Source organism: Vipera berus (assembly GCF_964194415.1).
Source record: "Vipera berus genome assembly, chromosome: 4".
In the NCBI taxonomy this organism is placed as follows: domain Eukaryota; kingdom Metazoa; phylum Chordata; class Lepidosauria; order Squamata; family Viperidae; genus Vipera; species Vipera berus.
This window is the reverse complement of record NC_138206.1, coordinates 4,766,912-4,788,026: the sequence shown is the minus strand read 5'-3', so window position 1 is coordinate 4,788,026 and position 21,115 is coordinate 4,766,912. Positions and strand designations below refer to the sequence as shown.

General features: G+C 44.6%; 1 protein-coding gene across 3 annotated transcripts in view; it reads left to right on the top strand.

Annotated features, from left to right (window-relative positions):
• UVRAG (UV radiation resistance associated) overlaps positions 1-21,115 on the top strand; it is a gene marked incomplete at its 3' end in the record, with an annotated part of 110,784 nt that overhangs the window by 21,355 nt on the left and 68,314 nt on the right. For 2 of the 3 annotated variants that reach the window (XM_081327822.1, XM_081327820.1), the window contains exons 4-6: positions 2,155-2,316; positions 4,307-4,381; positions 5,616-5,695. In XM_081327822.1, the coding sequence (XP_081183948.1) occupies positions 2,155-2,316; positions 4,307-4,381; positions 5,616-5,695 (317 nt within the window). The remainder of the gene's footprint in view (positions 1-2,154; positions 2,317-4,306; positions 4,382-5,615; positions 5,696-21,115) is intronic. The other variant, XM_081327821.1, reaches the window with a different exon arrangement.

Sequence of the window (21,115 nt, the reverse complement as noted above, 5' to 3'; positions counted from 1 at the left end):
CTGACTGATGAGAGCAAAGAAGCGTGAAATAGCTATATCAGTCTCCCTTTAATTCTTTGTCAGCAATCCAAATTGTGTGTATGTGTGTGTGTATACAGACAGACACACATATACATACATGTGAATGTATATATGTGTGTGTATGTGTATACACATACATATATACACATACACATGTGTATATGTGTATGTGTGTGTATACAAATGTGTATGTGTGTGTATATACATATACTATGTGTGTGTGTTTGTGGGTTTGTGTATATACACAGACACACACACACACACACACACACACACACACACAATTATATACATACATATATACACATATGGCTGACTGATGGGAGCAAAGAAGCTTGAAATAGCTATATCAGTCTCCCTTTAATTCTTTGTCAGCAATCCAAATTGTGTGTGTGTGTGTATATATACACACATACATACACACAGACAGACACACATATACATACATACACACGTGTGTGTATGTGTATATGTGAATGTATATATATATATATATGTATATGTGTATATACACGTGTGTGTGTGTATGTGTATATGTGTGTATACACGTGTATGTGTGTGTATATATGTGTGTGTTTGTGTGTTTGTGTATATACACAAACAGACAGACACACACACACACACACGTTAGGGTTCCTGCAGGAGTTTGGATTCAGATGAAGCATGAACTACTTACCCAATAGATTCTCCCTGCTGGATCCTAACAGTTACCATGGGTAAGGATCTAGAGTACGAGTCGTGGACCCATGCACCTTCTCTTATTCTTGTCCACTCCAAACGAAGCTGATCTCGCCAACCCTGACCAGCTGACAGTCCGTACATGCGACACGTTCTGCAATAATCTGGAGCAGAGCAGAGCTGGAGGGGACCTCGGAGGTCTTCTAATCCAACCCCCTGCTCAGGCAGGAGACCCCCTATACCATTTGAGACAAGCGGCTGTCCGGTTTCTTCTTAAAAAAACCTCCAGTAATGAAGCACCCACCACTTCTGAAGGCAACTTCTGTTCCACAGGATACTGGAATACTGTTATCACGCCACCTCCACCCCCACCTCCCCAGTCCTTCTTTTCTCTAGACTGCCCGAACCAAATTCCTTGTCTAACTTGAAGCAAATGCAAATGGTTTGTCCTTCAAAGTTCTTTGTGAAACCTATTATAATATACAACCAAGCAATTGGCTGCATCGGGAATAACTTAGATCAGGGGTAGGCAACCTTGGCTCTTTTATGACTTGTGGACTTCAACTCCCAGAATTCCTGAGCCAGCATGGGGGAACTATGGCCCCTTTATAACTGGTGGACTTCAACTCCCAGAATTCCTGAGCCACCAAAGGGAAAACTTTGGCCCCTTCATGATTTGTGGACTTCAACTCCCAGAATTCCTGAGCCAGCATGGGGAAACTTTGGCCCCTTCATGTCTCGTGGATTTCAACTCCCAGAATTCCTGAGCCAGCATGGGGAAACTAAGTCCACGAGTCATAAAAGAGCCAAGGTTGCCTACCCCTGACTTAGAGCAATTCGTGCACCATCTTTGGAAGCCTTTTTTGGACATACACGTAATCCTTGTTTAATAACCGGTTGCTTAGTAACCATTCAAAGTTACAACAGACCTCCCCAGAGCTACTTATGGCCCACTTTTGAAGTTCTGTTAAACCCCCCCCCAAAAAAAAAAAGCTCCATCCACACACTCATGAAATTGCATTTGGAGCATTTAGCCTTTACAGCCGTTTGCAACATCCCATGGTCATGCGGCTGCAACTTTCATCATTTTTTGCTGATTTCTAGCAGTAGGAGTGAGCTTAGATGGACTCCAGAAGATGGTAGAGGACAGGAAGGCCTGGAGGAACATTGTCCATAGGGTCGCGATGGGTCGGACACGGCTTCGCAACTAACAACAACAAAAGCATTTACAAATGGGAACCCACCCGTTGGGAAAAATGGATGCATTTAATGACTGTTGCAAAAAAGATTGTAAAGTCGGGTGTGGTCACTTGGTGACCTCCTGCTTAATGACCGCCAAGATGTACAACACTTAATTCTGGACTCAATTAAGGTCTTACGGACTAACTACGTACTAATCGCTGTGGGAGAAAAATAACCCGGAATATTTCATTCTCTCTTCTTCCACACGAACAGAATCCAACATGGCGAAGCCTTGACTTTGGTTTAATGCCCGATCGCCTTGATACGTCTGTATCCTGTTTTGTGGTGAGGATATGGGGTGGCAAGAATGATACCTATCAGCTACTGATTGAGTGGAAAGTCAATCTAGATGGACTCAAATATTTGGGCCAGCAGGTAAAAGAAAAGTAGTGTTTCAACTTGGATTGGCTATTTAAGGATATTTTCAGCAAATATCTGTTGATGGAATAGCAAAGAATTGTTGCAAGATATAAGTGTCTGTGGAGACTGTCAATCATCCAGCTCCCAAATATCCTTTTCAAAAGGCAACTGGACTTTTTTTTTTTCTTGAAAATGTTTTGTTTCTCATTCAAGAAGCTTCCTGGATGAAATGTGAACCGTTTTCAAGAATAAAAACTAAAAGTCCAGTTGCCTTTTGAAAAGGACCTTTGGTCCAAGATATAAAGTTGGCAGATGCTGGACAGAATTTTGGCAGGATAATAGGAATCTTCTATATATTACTAAAATGTTGCGTTGTATCTGTTTGTACCCTCAGGGTAGCCCAAATCGTGCCTCATACTACAAGTATTTGAATCGGGATACCTAAAATTTATTAATTTAAAAATCAAGGTGCCTAAAATTCATTTAATTTAAAAATGCATAAAAAATAATAATCCAGGACCCATTACTCCTGTGGCATTGAATTTTCCACGATGTTCGGATCACTTCTATGTGCAAAATTGTGGCTGTTGCGGCATCCCTGCAGTCACATGATCATGATTTCAGTACTCCTTGCCAGTTTCCCACAAGCAAAATCATTGGGGAAGCCAGCGGGAAGTCAAAGAGCCTTGGTGGAGCAGTGGGCTAATGCCTCCTTAAGTAACACCAGCTGCCTGCAATTAGTGCAGGTTCGAGTCCCACCAGGCTCAAGGTTGACTCAGCCTTCCATCCTTCCGAGGTAGGTAAAATGAGGACCCAGATTGTTGGGGGCAATTAAGCTGACTTTGTAATAATGCCGCTTGGGGTGTGTGTGAAAGCCCTAATAAGCAGGCATATACATAGAATGAAGGCTACTGCTAAGTTTGTAAAGCCGCCCTGAGTCTTCGGAGAAGGGCGGGATATAAATGGAATTAAAATAAAAAATAAATAAATAAATAATCCCACTGCCGCTGCTTTGCCTGCCTATGATCTTCCTGTTTTGTTTAAGTAAGTACATACTGAGTTGTTATTGGAAGTTCATTTGCCACCACAATTAAGTTTCAATTTATGATATATACTTTTCTTTGAGGATCATGAGCCTGTCCAGCATTAGGATAAAACAGGGATCTTCGAACTTGGCCCTTTTATGCCTTGTGGACTTCAACTCCTGGAATTCAAGTCCACAAGGCATAAAAGGGCCAAGTTTGAAGACCCCTGAGATAAAAGAAGTACGATCAGTTTGAAATTTTAATGTTCATTCTGGTCATCTCTCTCTCTCTCTCTCTCTCTCTCTCTCTCTCTCTCTCTCACACACACACACACACACACACTGCTCTCAAAGGAGGAGCCAGCAGACCCCAGAGTTGTCTTAAGTTAATCACTCATTTTGAAAGTTGACTATCTGCAGATAGAAGTATATTCAGTTGGCTTGTTCATTATCGAGCCAAATTAGTTAACAGCTCCAGATGGTTAAATGTCTATGGAGATTCGTTTCCCCAAAGGTGCTTTTTCAAAGGGCAATTAGACTTTCTTGGATATTTTTTCTTCTTCCTCTCTTTGAAAATGTTTCGCTTCTCGTCGAAGAAGCTTCTTCAGTGAATTCCAGATGTTTAGCTTTGGGTGTACTGCAGCAGACCACGAAAATTCAAGGCTTAACAAATTTATTGTTAGGTTAGACCGTGCGGGAAGACCTAGGCCCCTGAAGGCTAAGCGTATGTATGATTATGTACTTAGTTTTTTTTAAGCTATCTTACCATGTTCGTTGTGGCCCAGAAAATGAACCTATTCATGGGATCGAGTTTCAGCTTCTTCCTTTCCCCTCTATAGGGTCAGTGGTGAACCTGCATAACAGAAGGATGCCACAAAACATATGATCCCTACAAAGAATGCCACTCTGGGTGCTAAAAGAACTAAAACAATGGCTTTAAAGTAAGCTGACTGAATCTGTGACACTGGTTTTACTTAACAGATACATGCTCGTAGCCCGAATGAAATCATTTTTGGGCTGAATGATGGTTATTATGGGGCCTTGTACGAACGAAAGGTAAGCTTACCCCCACTGCGTCCCTAACTTCTTAAAACCGTCAACCCGCAGGGCGCGTTAGCTTCTGGAATGTTTTTTTACAGTTTTCTAAAAAAAAGTCAAATCAACTGTCCAGTGAAACATAGAAAGCCAGCTTGGCCTAGTGGTTAAGGGTGTTGGCCTAGAAACCAGGAGGCCGTGACTTCTAGTCCCACTTTGCGTATTGTATTGTATTTGTATTTATTAAATTTGTATACCGCCCTTCTCCCGAGGGACTCAGGGCGGTGAACAGGGCACATATAAATAGAAGATACAAAAATTAAAAAAAGAATTAAATAATCGCCCAGATAAAACAGTAACAATATAAAAACCCAATTAAAAACCCAATTAAAAAAAAAGTATGAAAGCTAGCTGGGTGACTTTGGATCAGTCAGTCTCTCTCAGCCCGACCCACCTCACAGGGTTGTTGTTGTGGGGAAAATAGGAGGAGGGAGGAGTCCTAGCAGTGGTGGGATTCAAATACCTGAACAACCGGTTCTCTTGTTGGATGCAGGCCTGGGCCTCCGAGGCCTAGAATAGACTTCCGGAAGTGGCATCCACGCACTTCCGGTGGGCCGTTCTAGGCCTGGGAGGCCTCTTCTGGTGGGCCATTCTAGGCCTGGGAGGCCTCCTCCAGGCCTCCCAGGCCTAGAACGGACTTCCGGAAGTGGCACCCACGCACTTCTGGCGGGCTGTTCTAAGCCTGGGAGGGCTCCTCCAGGCCTCCCAGGCCTAGAACGGACTTCCGGAAGTGGCATCCACGGACTTCCGGAAGTGGCATCCACGCACTTCTGGTGGGCCGTTCTAGGCCTGGGAGGCCTCTTCCGGTGGGCCGTTCTAGGCCTGGGAGGCCTCCTCCAGGCCTAGAATAGACTTCCGGAAGCAGTGTGCGTTCAGCCGGTTCTCCAAACTCAGCAAAATTTAGCTACCAGTTCGGCCGAACCGGTGCGAACTGGCCGAATCCCACCATTGTGTCTTAGGTACGTTCATTGCCTTGAGGTACTTATAAAAAAAAATCAAACAAGAAGAGAAGTATCTTGGGGATAAAGAGAGAAGGTTGGTAAACATGAATATCACGTGTAAAGGGCGGCCTATAAACGCTGTTTCGTCTGGACAAAACATGTGAGTGTAATTTTTTTTTAATTAGGAAACTAGAATCTTAATTTCAGCGTGACCAAGACAAAACTGTTAACGTACTGTCTTGTTTGTCTTCAAGGGTGTCTCAGGAATCCAGAAGAATCTGCAGGTGGATCCCAATTGTGTGCGTAACTCATATGATGTCTTCTCTTTGCTAAGGTAACTTCCGGCTTCCGATTAAGAAGCAACTGTGAGCTGAAAATAACATAAGCTTCCCAGAATGTTTTTCAGCACTTGTGCAAATCACTAGCGACGGCCCTAAGCTCCTTGCATAACGCGTTGGGAGTTTAGCCTTAATGTTGGCTTTGCACGTCGTTGTTGTCGTCGTCGTTGTACACGTACTTTTTTTTCCCAGCGCAGATAACGTTTAGCGTGAAAGTTTGTTTCTTTTTGCCACCAGCGGAAGGAGTTGAGATGTCTTTCTTCACGATTAGGAACAGGCTCGTGGGTGGTTGTCCTTTTATGGTACTTTTATTACACTTAAAAAGATTAAAAAATAAAATAAAATTAAAGCCAAAGAAGAAAACGCAAAGAAATCGACGTGCAGAATTGTCTGTGGAGATTCTCAAGTCCTCCAAGTCAGGTTTTTCCCCAAAGGTGATTTTTCCCCAGGAGGCAAATGGACTTTCTTGTTTTTCTTGGGACGTCTTCGAAGAAAAACAAGGAAGTCCAGTTGCCTCCTGAAAAAAAGCACCTTTGGGATAGATGTGCAGAAGCAGCTTCTGAGGGTTGCGCAAGCAAGACAGCATAGCAGAGTGTCGTCGTTGTGTCTTCCCGTGATTACGAGCCAGGACGGTGGTTAGGGTGGTCCTGTTGTCTTTCCACGCAGCGTTCCTCCGGCTTTCGTCCTAGTGAAAATTGAAACAGTACTCGGAGTTGTTGTTTTTTTTTAATCCCATTTATATCCCGCCCTTCTCCGAAGACTCAGGGCGGCTTACAAGCTTAGCAGTAGCCTTCATTCTATGTATCTGCCTGCTTATTAGGGCTTTCACACCCCCCCCCCCAAGCGGCATTATTACAAAGTCAGCTTAATTGCCCCCAACAATCTGGGTCCTCATTTTACCTACCTCAGAAGGATGGAAGGCTGAGTCAACCTTGAGCCTGGTGGGACTCGAACCTGCACTAATTGCAGGCAGCTGGTGTTACTTAAGGAGGCATTAGCCCACTGCTCCACCAAGGCTCTTTTAAGTTAGACCAGCAGTCAGTGTACCAAGCAGAGGTACTGCGTGGAACAATCAACTGGTGCCCATAGCAGCTGCTTGAACCATTATGTTCTAGATCAGCTAAAGTTTCTGGATAATCTTCAGGAGCAATTGCACAGGAAGTCCTCGACTTACGGCCGTTCGTTTAGTGAGCGTTCAACGTTACAATGGCACTGAAGAAAAGTGACTTCACGACTATTTTTCACACTTGCAACCGTGGCAGCATCCCCGTGATCATGCGGACAAATTTCAAGAGGCTTGGCAACTGGCGTGTACGTACGACAGTTGCACAAGTGTCCCCCGGGTCACGTGATTCCCCCTTTTGAGACCTTCTGACAAGCAGAAGGAAGCCAGATTCTTTTTTTAAGAGCCGTAACACTAACTTTTTAACAACTGCAGTGCTTCACCTTAACAACTGCGGCAAGACAGGTCGTAAAATGGGGCAAAACTCACTTAACAACGGCCTTGCTTCGCAGTGGACATTTTGAGCTCAGTTCTGGTCGTAATTCGAGGACGGCCTGTGGTTCAAGCGGGAAGTAATCAAGGCTCTAGTGGTAAATGGAGAAAAAAAATTTGATTTGCTGTCAGCGAGCAGCAATGAACCAGGGGACGTTTTTAACTTACAGCAATTCATTTAGCGACAGTGACACTGGGAAAAAGTGACTTATGACTCTTTTCACACTTAACGACCATTGCAGCATCCCCGAGGTCACGAGGTCTGAATTTGGACGATTGGCAACTGACTCACATTTATGACGGTCGCAACGTCCCCACAATCCCCTTTTGCGACCTTCTGACAAGCAAAGTCAATGGGGGAAGCCAGATTCACTTAACAACCGTGTTACTAAACAGCTGCAGTGATTCGCTTAACAACTGTGAGAAGAGAGGTCGTAAAATGGGGGGAAACTCACTTAAGAAATGTCTTGTTTATCAACATAAATGTTGGGTTCAAGGTTTGTGCGGAGCTGCTTCCCAACCTTGCCAATTGCCTGCCAAGATCCTTGAAATAATAATTTTAATGTTTTGTTCCTTCATTTTTTTAAATGTTGCTTGTAACCCAGTCTGGCTGGACCAGTAGGTGGGCAGCATATACGTTTAATAAATAAATAACAGTAATAACATTTTGCAAAACTTCACTTTGTTTGGAAATTGTGTAAATTGTAGTCCTTTGTGGAAGACAAACCAGCAGATGTCACCATTGCCCTGCAAGTGGAACAATTTCATTCCTTTAGTGGAAAAAAAAAAGTTAGGGTAGAACTGAACGGAATCATATAGTTCAGGCATTTCTGAGTCATAAACCTCTGTAGCCTTCTAAAAATGTTGGCAGCTAAATTCTTGAATTCTCCAAATACCTGAGGTTGTGTCATGGCAATCAAAAGCAGGTAGAATATTTTGCAGGTTATTTGCACTGAGTTCTTCGAAGGCTGCAGGATCCAGTCTGGGTCAGACCAACCTTTGGTCCCAGTGACTAACCCAGAACTGGATCCTGCGACGTTATCCTGGGACACACACATCCGCCTTCGTCCAACTTAGAAGGCTGCTTATTTCTTAATGAAGCTAATCAGTCAAAAGTATAACAACCACTAAAAGAGTAAGATTTGTATGAACCGGTGCAAAGAACCACCTTAACTCAACCAGTGAATGTGGAGGTCCTGTTTTTCTGCCTGGTGGGCCATTAACCAAAGTTTGTTCCCCCAAAGCCCTTTAATGTCTGTTAAAATGTGACCCATGTTAGTTAACCATAACTTTACAGTTTTAACCACGAAGCTTAATTCTCCCAGGGCAAGATCCCCAAATTCAAGGCTCGTTATGGTTTAGAGCAGTGTATGAACCCAGATAGCTGCAGTTAATTCATTATTTGTAGTCAAACCAATCGTGGTTTGATGGGATAGATAGGCAAACCCAGCCTGTGGTATTTTGCTATTTTATGACAAAAGTCATTGTGAGCTGAAACTGGAAGAAAAATATAATTCTGGTTTCTTATGGAGGAAAAATTAAAAAGGTGAAATCGTTTGCATGCTAGTAATCAAAACAGAGAGGGACGCGGTGGCTCAGTGGGTTAGGACGCTGAGCTTGTCGATCAGAAGGTCGGCAGTTTGGCGGGTCGAATCCCGGGTGCCGCGTAACAGAGTGAGCGCCTGTTAACTCGTCCCAGCTTCTGCCAACCTAGCAGTTCGAAAGCACGTAAAAATGCAAGTAGAAAAACAGGGACCACTCCGGTGGGAAGGGAACAGCGTTCCGTGCGCCTTTGGCGTCTAGTCATGCCGGCCACGTGACCACGGAGACGTCCTCGGACAAGCGCTGGCTCTTCGGCTTTGAAACGGAGATGAGCACCGGCCCCTAGAGTCGGAAACGACTAGCACGCATGTGCGGGGGGAACCTTTACCTTAATCAAAACAGACAGTTGACTATGTGTAGTGACTATTTGGCCGGGACAGTTATTGGACTAAAGACAAGTGAAGAATTAAGGAAAGGTTGAAGTTTGGGCCTCCCTTAGTAATATTTGAAATTAGTTTTTTCTCTCTCTTCTCCCCCCCCCCCCCGTTGTTGTTTCTAGTCAACTTGTAGCCCTGCCTCCAAAGAAAATAATACATCAACGCATGCCAGCATTTCTCAGGCTAACCATGGCAGATGGTTTGGTTAGGAGTCCTCAGTTCTTCAAGATCCTCAAGGATCAGAGCAGCCCCGCCTGAATTTAGCAACTAGCTTTTGCATTTACTCGGGGGGGGGGGGAGAAAGAGCACAACGCCACGCTCTTTTTTCTTCCTTTTCTCCTTTAATAAATCCTGACAGTGCAATTTTCCCTTAAGTTGAGGAAGGGGCAATCACCTCTGGACATCTTGCCAAGGATTAGATGGGGAATGTTCAACAGCTGGCAAGTTGGTTGTAGGATTTTAGCCGGGAGATAAAAGACCTTCCTGAACTGTGGGGTCGATCTGGGGAGAAAGTGCCTTAAAAAGAGGAAAGATGGGTTGGGTCTCCTAATAAGAACAACATTTTCAGATCATACCTGAAATAGCCAACTCTTGACGTTCAAAGCTGAAGCCATTTTTTTTAATCTCTTTTCACTTTCTGAACGTGCCTTTTAAATCCATTTCTCTGGTTCATCTCCAACGCATCCGTCCACGTTGCGGGTTCTTATACTGATTTATTATTTTCACCGGGTTCCTTTGCCACGGTTTTATTTTTTTTACAACGCATCCGTCCACGTTGCGGGTTCTTATACTGATTTATTATTTTCACCGGGTTCCTTTGCCACGGTTTTATTTTTTTTACGGTCCTGTTGTTTGACTCCGGTTTTACAAACTCCTTTCGTTTTCCTTCCTTTTTATTATCGTAAGCCGCCCAGAGCAGGCCTCGTGGGGAGAGATAGGGTGGCAAGTCATTTTAACAAATAAATAAATAAATAAATAAAGCCTCGGTTGGATTTTTTTCCCCTGAGTTGGTTTATTCATGTGGCAAAGAATGAGCCCTATCTTGGATTTTGGAAAATAGCCATTCCTTCCGGCTTTCCAAAACACCGTTTTCTTTCCATAAAGGAGAATATTTGTAGCTCAGGGTTGAAACGAGGGCCTTTGGTGCTCTCCGAGATTGGTGGTTTTCTTGCAAGATGTTTCATTACTCAAACTAGGTAACATCATCAGTGCTGGAAGGGAGTGGGGATTGGGGGAGGAGGAGGAGGAGGAGGACTGTGGGGTCCTTGGTGCTCTCCGAGATTGGTGGTTTTCTTGCAAGATGTTTCATTACCCACACTAGGTAAACAAGCAAGCTCAGAGAGCGCCAAGGAGCCCCTACTTGTTGTCTAGTCAACATCTGTAACAATTTCAAAAATACAAACCGAGCGGCTGGGCTACACGCTACACCCACTGTCCAAAAGCAGCTTGGATGGGGGAGAAATAATTGCCCAGGGTTGTGAAGAAAAGCCATCCAATGGCAAAGAACGGATGTTCTGGAGAACGTCCTTAAGCAAGCTGAAATCTAAACCTGGTTTAGATCCTTGTCTAAGATTTCTAAAGCGGCTGGACTTCAACTCCCAGAAGGCTGGGGAATTCTCCTCCTCCTCCTCCTCCTCCCCCCCCTCCCTTCCAGCACATGATGTTACCTAGTTTGAGTAAGAAACCTCTGCAAGAAAACAAGCAAGCTCAGCGAGCATCAAGGAGCCCTCACCGTTTTCTCTAGCTGCCTCCATTCAGTCCTTTCCACGATCGATCTCCACCACTTGTCCCTTTCTCCTTCCGGCTCCTTCTTCGCCACCCATGGAGAAAATGAAGGACTATCCCAGGGGTAGGCAACCTCGGCTCTTTTATGACTCGTGGACTTCAACTCCCGGCTCAGGAATTCTGGGAGTTGAAGTCCACGAGTCATAAAAGAGCCGAGGTTGCCTACCTCAGGACTATCCACGTTCTGCCATTAGGCTTCAGTTCTGGTGAGGTTGCTCGTTGCTCGATGAATGGGCCTAGCTTTCTTCGATGGTAGCAATATTTTATTTATTGATTTGTATATCCTATGTAGACGTTGCCCATCTCCCTGACAGAGCGACTCAGGCTAGAAATAGGTATTAAAAACTACAAAGCCGTTCATTTAGGGAATCGTTGGATGACAAGGTGGAAGCTTACCGCAAGGAGGTTGAGGGGTTGGTGAACTGGTGTAAAGAAAACAGTCGATTTCAGAAAAGGCAGCCACGGCCACACTCCTCTGTGCACCAATGATTGCCCTGTGGAGATGGTTACCAGCATCAGATTCCTGGACGTGCAGCCGACGAGTAGGCTGGCTCGGTCGCTCAACAGCAAGAAACTGGTGAAGCGGGCAGAGCAGCGCCTGCATTTCCTGCGTCGCATGAGAAAAGCACATCTTCCTTCCCCTGTCCTGACCACTTTCTACAGGGGCGACGATCGAGAGCATCCCGTCATACAGCATAACAGTCTGGTTTGGAAGCATCACCACTTCGGACAGGAGGGCGGTGCAAAGAGTGGTGAGGACAGTAAGAACAGATCATTGGCAGTTCCCTCCCCTCCATCCAGGACATGGCACAGAAGCGCCTGCATTTCCTGCGTCGCATGAGAAAAGCACATCTTCCTTCCCCTGTCCTGACCACTTTCTACAGAGGGATGATCAAGAGCATCCCGTCATATGGCATCACAGTCTGGTTTGGAAGCATCACCGGTTCGGACAGGAGGGCGGTGCAGAGAGTAGTGAGGACAGTAAGAACAGATCATTGGCAGTTCCCTCCCTCCCATCCAGGACATGGCACAGAAGCGTTGCTTGAGAAGGGTCCGCAAGATTGTCTGGGACACTACACACCCTCTTCACGACCTGTTTTCCTTGTTCCCTTCCGGGAGGAGTGGGCTTCGTGGTATCCGAAGCAGAACATCCAGATTCGGCCATAGTTTCATTCCATGCAGCATTAACCTTGCAAACTCTCAAGCTTCCTCCTTCCGTTATATATTCAAGATGGACAGTGTTTAATATTTATTTGTTATGTATATGTAGGGGTAAATGGACGTGGTGGCTCAGTGGGTTAGGACGCTGAGCTTGTCGATCAGAAGATCGGCAGTTTGGCGGGTCGAATCCCGAGTGCCGCACAACAGAGTGAGCACCTGTTACTCATCCCAGCTTCTGCCAACCTAGCAGTTCAAAAGCACGTAAAAATGCAAGTAGAAAAATAGGGACCACTCCGGTGGGAAGGTAACAGTGTTCTGTGCGCCTTTGGCATCTAGTCATGCCGGCCACATGACCACGGAGACGTCCTCGGACAAACGCTGGCTCTACGGCTTTGAAACGGAGATGAGCAGCGGCCCCTAGAGTCGGAAACCGGCCCCTAGAGTCGGAAACGACTAGCATGCACGTGCGGGGGAACCTTTACCTTTACCTGTATGTAGGGGTGTGGGTCTATATATATGTTGTATATAGTATGGTTAGGTGTGTGTCATGTATGTGTTGCACTTTGAGAGCGGGCAACTAAATTTCATTTTTGATGTGTGCCGTGCCCACAGTTAAAAAAAAATGACAACAAAGGTTATCTTATCTTCTCTATCTTATCTTCTCTATCTACCCTGAAAAAAGGGACTTAATGACCATTTCTCACACCTAACAGCCATTGCGGTATCCCCAATGGCAGTGTGTTTACGACTGAATTTGCTTAACAGCCATGCGATTTACAAAAAGCTTGCAAAATTAAGTGCAACTCACACCAACGACTGCGTTGCCTCGCAACAGAGGTTCCCGCCTCGGTTGTAGCTGTAAGGTGAGGACTATCTGTAATCTCTAATTAATGTTCAGACTGGATATTGAGCCATCAATGCCGAGTGAAAAGCAATGTTCTGTATTGGTGAGAGAAAGGTAACTTTCTTTTCCGGCTAATCGCAGTTTAATATTAGCCTAAAATATTTGGACATCATAGTTTTAGGCTCCAATGAAACTGCAATCAGAAATGGAGGTGAAGCCTTTTTTTGTGGGGGAGGGGAGTTGTAAGAATGAGGCTTGTACATGTTGGCAGGAAGGACCAATGTTTAGTTAATTTGTGAACGGGTTGAATTAACCAAGCAAACTGCAGCTACAGTAATAACATTTGTACAACGTGGGAGCCTTAATAATAATAATAATAATAATAATTTAATTTGTATACCGCCCTTCTCCCGAAGGACTCAGGGCGGTGAACAGGGCAATACATAATAAAAAACAGAATACAAAAATTAAAAATAATTAAACCATTATGCCCGTAATAATTAATACATATTAAAATTAAAATTAAAACTATTTATAAAAACCCAACCCCATCCCGTCAGACCAGGCCAGCTTGTTCGAATAAGAAGGTTTTGAGATCGCGCCGGAATTGATGGGTTCTGATGTTGCCTAGCAATTAGCAGAGTGAAGTTCATTAGATGTTGTTTATGGATATTCTCAGTCTTCCAGGTCATGGTTATCCCAAAGATGCTTTTTTCAAGAGGCAATTGGACTTCCTTGTTTTCCTTTGAAGATGTTTCACTTCTCATCCAAGAAGGTTCTTCAGCTCTGACTGGATGGTGGGGAAGGGAAGGATTTATACTCCTTGCAGATAGCTGGACATAGAATCAAGAGCACATGAAGCATTAATACCACTTTACAAAGCCTTGGTAAGGCCACACTTGGAATGCGGCATCCAGTTTTGGTCACCACGATGTAAAAAAGATGTTGAGACTCTAGAAAGAGTACAGAGAAGAGCAACAAAGATGATTAGGAGACGAGGCTAAAACATATAAGGAACGGTGGTTGGAATTGGGTATGTGTAGTTTAACGAAGAGAAGGGTGAGGGGGGACATGATAGCAGTCTTCCAGTATCTCAGGGGCTGTCCCAAAGAAGAGGGAGTCAAGCTATTCTACAAAGCGCCCGAAGGCAGGACAAGAAGCAACGGATGGAAACTAGTCAAGGAGAGAAGCAACCTGGAACTAAGGAGAAACTTCCTGACAGTGAAAACAATTAACCAGTGGAACAACCTGCCTCAGAAGCTGTGAATGCTCCAACACTGGATGTTTTTAAGAAGAGACTGGACAGCCATTTGTTTGGAATGGTATAGGGTTTCCTGCCTGAGCAGGGGGTTGGACTAGATGACCTCCAAGGTCCCTTCCAACTACTACTACTACTACTACTACTACTACTACTACTACTACTACTACTTCTTCTTCTTCTTCTTCTTCTTCTTCTTCTTATTATTATTATTATTATTATTATTATTATTATTATTATTATTATTATTAGCATTAGCATTAGCATTAGCATTAGCATTAGCATTAGCATTAGCATTAGCATTAGCATTAGCATTCTTTTGGAGAGTCATTGAGGCCACTTGGAGGTTTCTCTGTGTCCTCAGGGTCACCCGAGTGGTGCAAATGGGGGTGGCTCCTTGGAACTGCGGAAAGGACCATGTTGTAGACTGGAGATAGAGGATGTCGTATCCCTTCCCCTCTGTTGAGCAGGGGCTGTTCAGTTTTGACACAGATGGCCTCTCTGACCCCTCTTTCAAACCAGCCGTCCTCTCTGTCCAAAATGTGGACTTTGCTGTCTTCGAAAGAGCAGCTTTTGTCTTTTAAGTCAGTTCATCCGATGTTGTCCTACCAGCAAGTAAATTGCTTCTTGGTCTGAGGAGGCCTACGTTATTTTTTGCAGTATCTTAATAATAAAGTATTCAGCTTTTTTTTCCCTGGTTGGGGCTGAGGGGCGAGAAGAGGTCTCCACGTAAACTTTCTGTAATACTTAGCCCAAAGCACATTCCTTCCCCGGATAAATCTTGGAATTTAAATCCAAGGAATCGATCTTGAATTCAACGTAGTTACAGGTAATAAGTCAGTCCACTGTAATTAATGCTCTAACCACATAGATGTATGTCTGGGGGGCTATCTCTGATAATACATTCCAATCCTGAACGAAAATATTTATTCTCGGTAAGACTTGAATTGATGTGGCCGACTCGTTCCCAGCCAGTTCCTATCAACTTAGATTTTGAAAGCTTAATTTTGGAAATCTCTTGGCCCTTAGCCAATATGTGTGAACTTCCTGGACTCCTTTGTGCGAAATTAAAGCAGTTCATCATGACAACCCATCACACCCTAATCCAGGCAATTAGTATTAAATCTTGCAATGATAACTTTCCTAAGTTGAGTCGGGTCACAGTTGGGCCCTGTTCCAAGGCATTACTGTTTATCAGGAGAATTATGTTGTGTCGGGAAGTGGTAGAATCTGACTGTGATTTCTGATGTATGGTTGATGGCAGAGCCATTTCAGCCGAAGCAGAATTGATTGCGGAACAGAAATTGGGCCACAATTATTGCGCGGTGCAATCTGGGACAGCTTTGAAAGGTTGCTTATTTAGACTGTAATCATCTTTCCGAAAGGGCCTTCCGCAAAATATGGGGCATCAATTATTCACCCATCTATCGCTTGTGTCAGATAAATATAGATAGAGATAGATAGATAGATAGATAGATAGATGATAGATAGATAGATAGATAGATAGATAGATAGATAGATAGATAGATGATAGATAGATAGATAGATAGATAGATAGATAGATAGATAGATAGATAGATAGATAGATATGGATATAGATAGATAGATAGATAGATAGATAGATAGATAGATAGATAGATAGATGATAGATAGATTAGATGGGTGGGTGGGTGGGTGGATGGATGGATGGATGAATAGAGGCAGATAGATAGATAGATAGATAGATAGATAGATAGATAGATAGATAGATAACCTTTATTGTCATTTTTTACTCGGCACAATGGCACACATTACAAATGAAATTTGGTTGCTTTGCTCTCAAAGTGTACACATATGTAACACACATTTAAAACATACTATATACAGCACAGGTATAGACCTACACCCTTACCTATAAGTAACATATAAATATTATTCACTGTCCATCTTGAATACATAACGGAAGGAGGAAGCTTTAGAGTTCACCATACTGTATGGCACAAAACTGTGATTGAATCTGGATTTCTGCTTCGGATGCCACGAAGCCCCCTCCTCCCAGAAGGTAACAAGGAAAACACGCTGTGAAGAGGATGTATAGTGTACACATGCATAGATACAGTACTAGCGGTGTGTGGGCGAGCATTGTCGTGAACAAACACCACACCAGAAAAGGTGCCGAAGGTGAAGAGGCCAAAGGAGTAACTGCGAGCGAAGTTCATGGAGTGTGGTTAGACCAGAGGTAGGCAACCTTGGCTCTTTTATGACTTGTGGACTTCAACTCCCAGAATTCCTCAGCCAGCATGGGGCAAAATATGGCCCCTTCATGACTTGTGGACTTCAACTCCCAGAATTCCTCAGCCAGCATGGGGCAAAATATGGCCCCTTCATGACTTGTGGACTTCAACTCCCAGAATTCCTCAGCCAGCATGGGGGAACTTTGGCCCCTTCATGATTTGCAGACTTCAACTCCCATAATTCCTTAGTCAGCATGGAGGAACTATGGCCCCTTCATGACTTGTGGACTTCAACTCCCAGAATTCCTGAGCCAGCCATGCTGGCTCAGGAATTCTGGGAGTTGAAGTCCACAAGTCATAAAAGAGCCAAGGTTGCCTACCCCTGGGTTAGACCATCAATTCAGATGTCTACTGTGAAACGTTATGAAGACTCAGACCAGCCATCTATAGCAAGCATGGGGCATGCCGACTTCCGGTGCGGTGTTGGCACATGACAATGCTCGCCCGCGCACTGCTAGACGCACCCAAGAACTTTTGAAGCACTTCCGTTGGGATGTTTTCGTTGGGATGTTTTTGATCAAACACACACACACACACACACAGCCCAGGTTTGGCACCGAGCGACGGCAACTAAGGAATTTCAAACCCGGTAAAACGTTACGACAAGCACCTCAATTTGAATGGCGATTCTTTCGAAAAGTCACGTAATGTTATCGTTTTCTAACAGTTGTAAGTGTGAAAAATGGTCGTAAGTCTTTTTTCCAATGCCATCGTAACTTTGAACGGTCACTAAATGAACTGTTGTAAGTCGAGGACTCTGTGTGTGTGTGTGTGTGTGTGTGTGTATACACCCTCTGGCAGTTTAAAAAAGAGGAAAAAACAGTCACTATCACACACTTCTCCCAGAAGAACGAAGCTGAAGTCACCAGCCTGAGGATGACGGATGAGATTTCGTCGAAACGTTGCCCTGATACCTCCAATTCTACGTGGGGAAAAAACCCGAATGACCAAAGATCGATCGATCGATCGATCTATCTATCTATCTATCTATCTATCTATCTATCTATCTATCTATCTATCTATCTATCTATCTATCTATCTCACTCTAGATATATTGATAGGCAAGGTTGCATTTATCTCTGTTAGGACGTGGGCTCAGCATCCTGTGTGTCTGTGTGAATCTGTCTTCAAACTAAACAAGTAATTGAAAAGCCAGCCAGCCAACGAGACATCTTTTTTTCATTTTTATTCTCTTGATGTTGCATCCACATATATTTAATGCCACTTAAGGAGGACTCTTAAGGACCACCAGTGTGGTTCACTGTATTCCCGTCTTTGAAAATAGAATTTCCATCCAACAGACGTTTTCGATGTAAACACCCTGTTGCTTTCTGAGACCCTTTGCGAGCTTTCTTTCTCTTTTTGCAAAAGCCCGAGAGGAGGAACAGTGTTCTGAAAAAGGATGTCCCAAATTAAAAACTTGGACGGAGTTAAATGATTCCTGGCTTCTGGTTTGCTTTTGCTTGTTTAATTAAACAAAGGTGTTTTAAATAACGCTGAAAGTAAACTTCTGGGGGAAAAAAAATTAACTCCAGCCAAACGCAAAACAAATGCATGTGGGGAAATGCAATCGATTTTAGCCATGGAAAATTTCCACAGGGGAGGTCCTTGGTGCTCTCTGAGCTTGGTTGTTTTCTTGTGGACGTTTTGTGATCAAAACTAGGTAACATCATCTGTGCTAGAGAGGAGGAGGAGGAGGACTGTGGGGTCCTTGGTGCCCTCTGAGCTTGGTTGTTTTCTTGCAGACGTTTCATGACCCAACTAGGTAGCATCATCTGTGCTAGAAAAGAAGGAGATTTTGCTCTCTGTTCATATACAGGTGGCTTGCCCTGTCAGTATTGGTGGGAATGTCCTTGGTAATTTCTTTAGTCTGTTGTTTACTGCTTAATTGTTAGTTCCTTGACTGGGGTATTGTTTGCTTTGTGATTGTGGGTCTAATATTAATCTTGGTGTTCATCTCTGCTCATCTGAGCGTTGATTGCTGGTGAGGAGGTGTTTTGGTGTACCTCTTTCCTTTTTTTTTTGTTTCTTTGGAATGGTGTGTAGATGTCGTTCATGTCTGTGTGCCTGTTGATGGCCGATTTGTCCGAGCGCCAGGCTTCCAGGAATTTTACGAGCATTTCTGGATTTGCTTTAATCTCAGATGCTCACAGCTTCCCAGCTGAAACTACGGCAAAGTCGGTCTATGAGTTGTAAAAGAAGGAATTTTCATTGTGTCTTCTCCACAAGCCAGTGGATGTTCCTGGATGCGCTGTGCTAGTTTTCTGCTTACCTGTCCTACATCATGGCTGTTACAGTCCTTAAACTCTATGTGGCAGATCAGTGGTCCCCAACCCTTTTGCACCAGGGACTGGCCTTGTGGAGCCCAGTTTTCTCCATGGGCTGGGGGGGGAGGAGCGTGCAACCTCATTCTAATCATAATCATAATAGTAAAGTTGGAAGGGACCTTGGAGGTCATCTAGTCCAACCCCCTGCTCAGGCAGGAAACCCTATACCATTTCAGACAAATGGCTGTCCAGTCTCTTCTTAAAAACTTCCAGTGTTGGAGCATTCACAGCTTCTGGAGGCAGGTTGTTCCACTGGTTAATTGTTCTCAGTGTCAGGAAGTTTCTCCTTAGTTCTAGGTTGCTTCTCTCTTTGATTAATTTCCATCCGTTGCTTCTTGTCCTGCCTTCAGGCACTTTGGGGACTAGCTTGACTCCCTCTTCTTTGGGGCAGCCCCTGAGATATTGGAGGACTGCTATCCTGTCCCCCCTCGTCCTTCTCTTAATTAAACTGGACATACCCAATTCCAGCCACCGTTCCTTATAATATTTTAGCCTCTAGTCTCCTGATCATCTTTGTTGCTCTTCTCTGCCCTCTTTCCAGAGTCTCAATATCTTTTTTACATCGTGGTAACCAAAACTGGATGCAGCATTCCAAGTGTGGCCTTACCAAGGCCTTGCAAAGTGGTATTAACTCTTCACGTGCTCTTGATTCTCTCCCTCCGTTAATGCAGCCTAGCACCGTGTTGGCTTTTTTGGCAGCTGCAGCACACGGCTGGCTCCTATTTAAGGGATCGTCCACTAGGACTCCGAGATCCCTCTCACACTTGCAGTTTACAACAGGGTTCACGCTCCTCTGGGGATCTGTAATGCCTGGTGATCTCAGGTGGAGATAGCCCTTGGGGAGCAGCTGCAAATACAGATAAAGCTTTCTTCGCTCCTCCGCCACTCACTCACTTCCAGCTGTGCGGAAGAATTCATACCTGGGTTTTTATAGATTGCAGACGGGAGACCACGTTCCCCCCTGTTGGGGAAGAATAAACGGTGGGCGTGGATCGGCAAGATTCAGGCATAAATTTGTAGCTGTCTCGATTATGTTGAGCAAATACTGATCTGGATCCCTTCCTTGCAAATTGAATGGAAGCCATATTGCCAGGCCTCCCAGCTTGCTAAAGGTAAAATGCACTCAGGGTTCAGAAGCATATGGCAGAGCCTAAACTACCATATTAAAAGGTAAAGGTTCCCCCGCACATGCGTGTTAGTCGTTTCCGACTCTAGGGGCCGGTGCTCATCTCCGTTTCAAAGCCGAAGAGACAGCGCTTGTCCGAGGATGTCTCCGTGGTCACGTGGCCGGCATGACTAGACGCCAAAGGCGCACGGAACGCTGTTACCTTCCCACTGTAGTGGTCCCTGTTTTTCTACTTGTATTTTTACATGCTTTCGAACTGCTAGGTTGGCAGAAGCTGGGACGAGTAACAGGCGCTCACTCTGTTACGCGGCACTCGGCATTTGACCCGCCAAACTGCCGACCTTCTGATCGACAAGCTCACCGTCCTAACCCACTGAGCCACCGCGTCCCTTAAACTACCATATTAATGCATGATAAATGGGTGGCTACTTCTGTGGCTCAAACCCCCGGAAAGGCAGAAGAAGCGCCTGTCTGGATCGGTTGCTGGAAAAGCTTTCCGGGAAAAGCCTCGCCAGCTTCCAATAACCGGCGGTCCTTGGTTATGACCAGAGTTTCTGTGGCTAAGCGAGATGAGAGAGTTTTGCCCCCCATTTTACAACCATTCTTGCCGCCGTCGTTAAGCGAGTCACTGCACTTGTTGAGTTAGTGACCCCCGTCGTTAGGGGAACCTGGCTCTCCCCCCCTTGTTTGTCAGAAAGTCGCAAAGGGGGAAATCACGTGACACACAAACACACACCCCCGGGACGCTGCCACCGTCATAAATACGAGTCAGTTGCCAAGCATCCCGATTTTGGTCACGTGAGCACAGGGTTTCTGCAGTGGTCTTAAGTGTGAAAAATGGGCACAAGTCCCTTTTTTTTCCCCCAGTGCTGTTGTAACTTCAGTTACCAATCAAATGGTTGTTAAGACGAGAACTAGTTGTACAATCCATTTGAAAAAGAGTACCGCGCTTAAAAGTGCAGTATCGGCGCACTGTATGAATGCAGCACAAACGAACGTAAGTGAAAAGTCCAGTTTTCTTGGTGCTTGCCGGTTGAGCTCCGGATGGCCCCCGACCTCCGCTCCTTCCGGCGCGATCTAAAAACTTATCTATTCGAGCAATCTGACCTGGTTTGATGGGTTAGGGTTGGGGTTTTTAATATGTCTTTTAATTACTGTTTTAAATCTG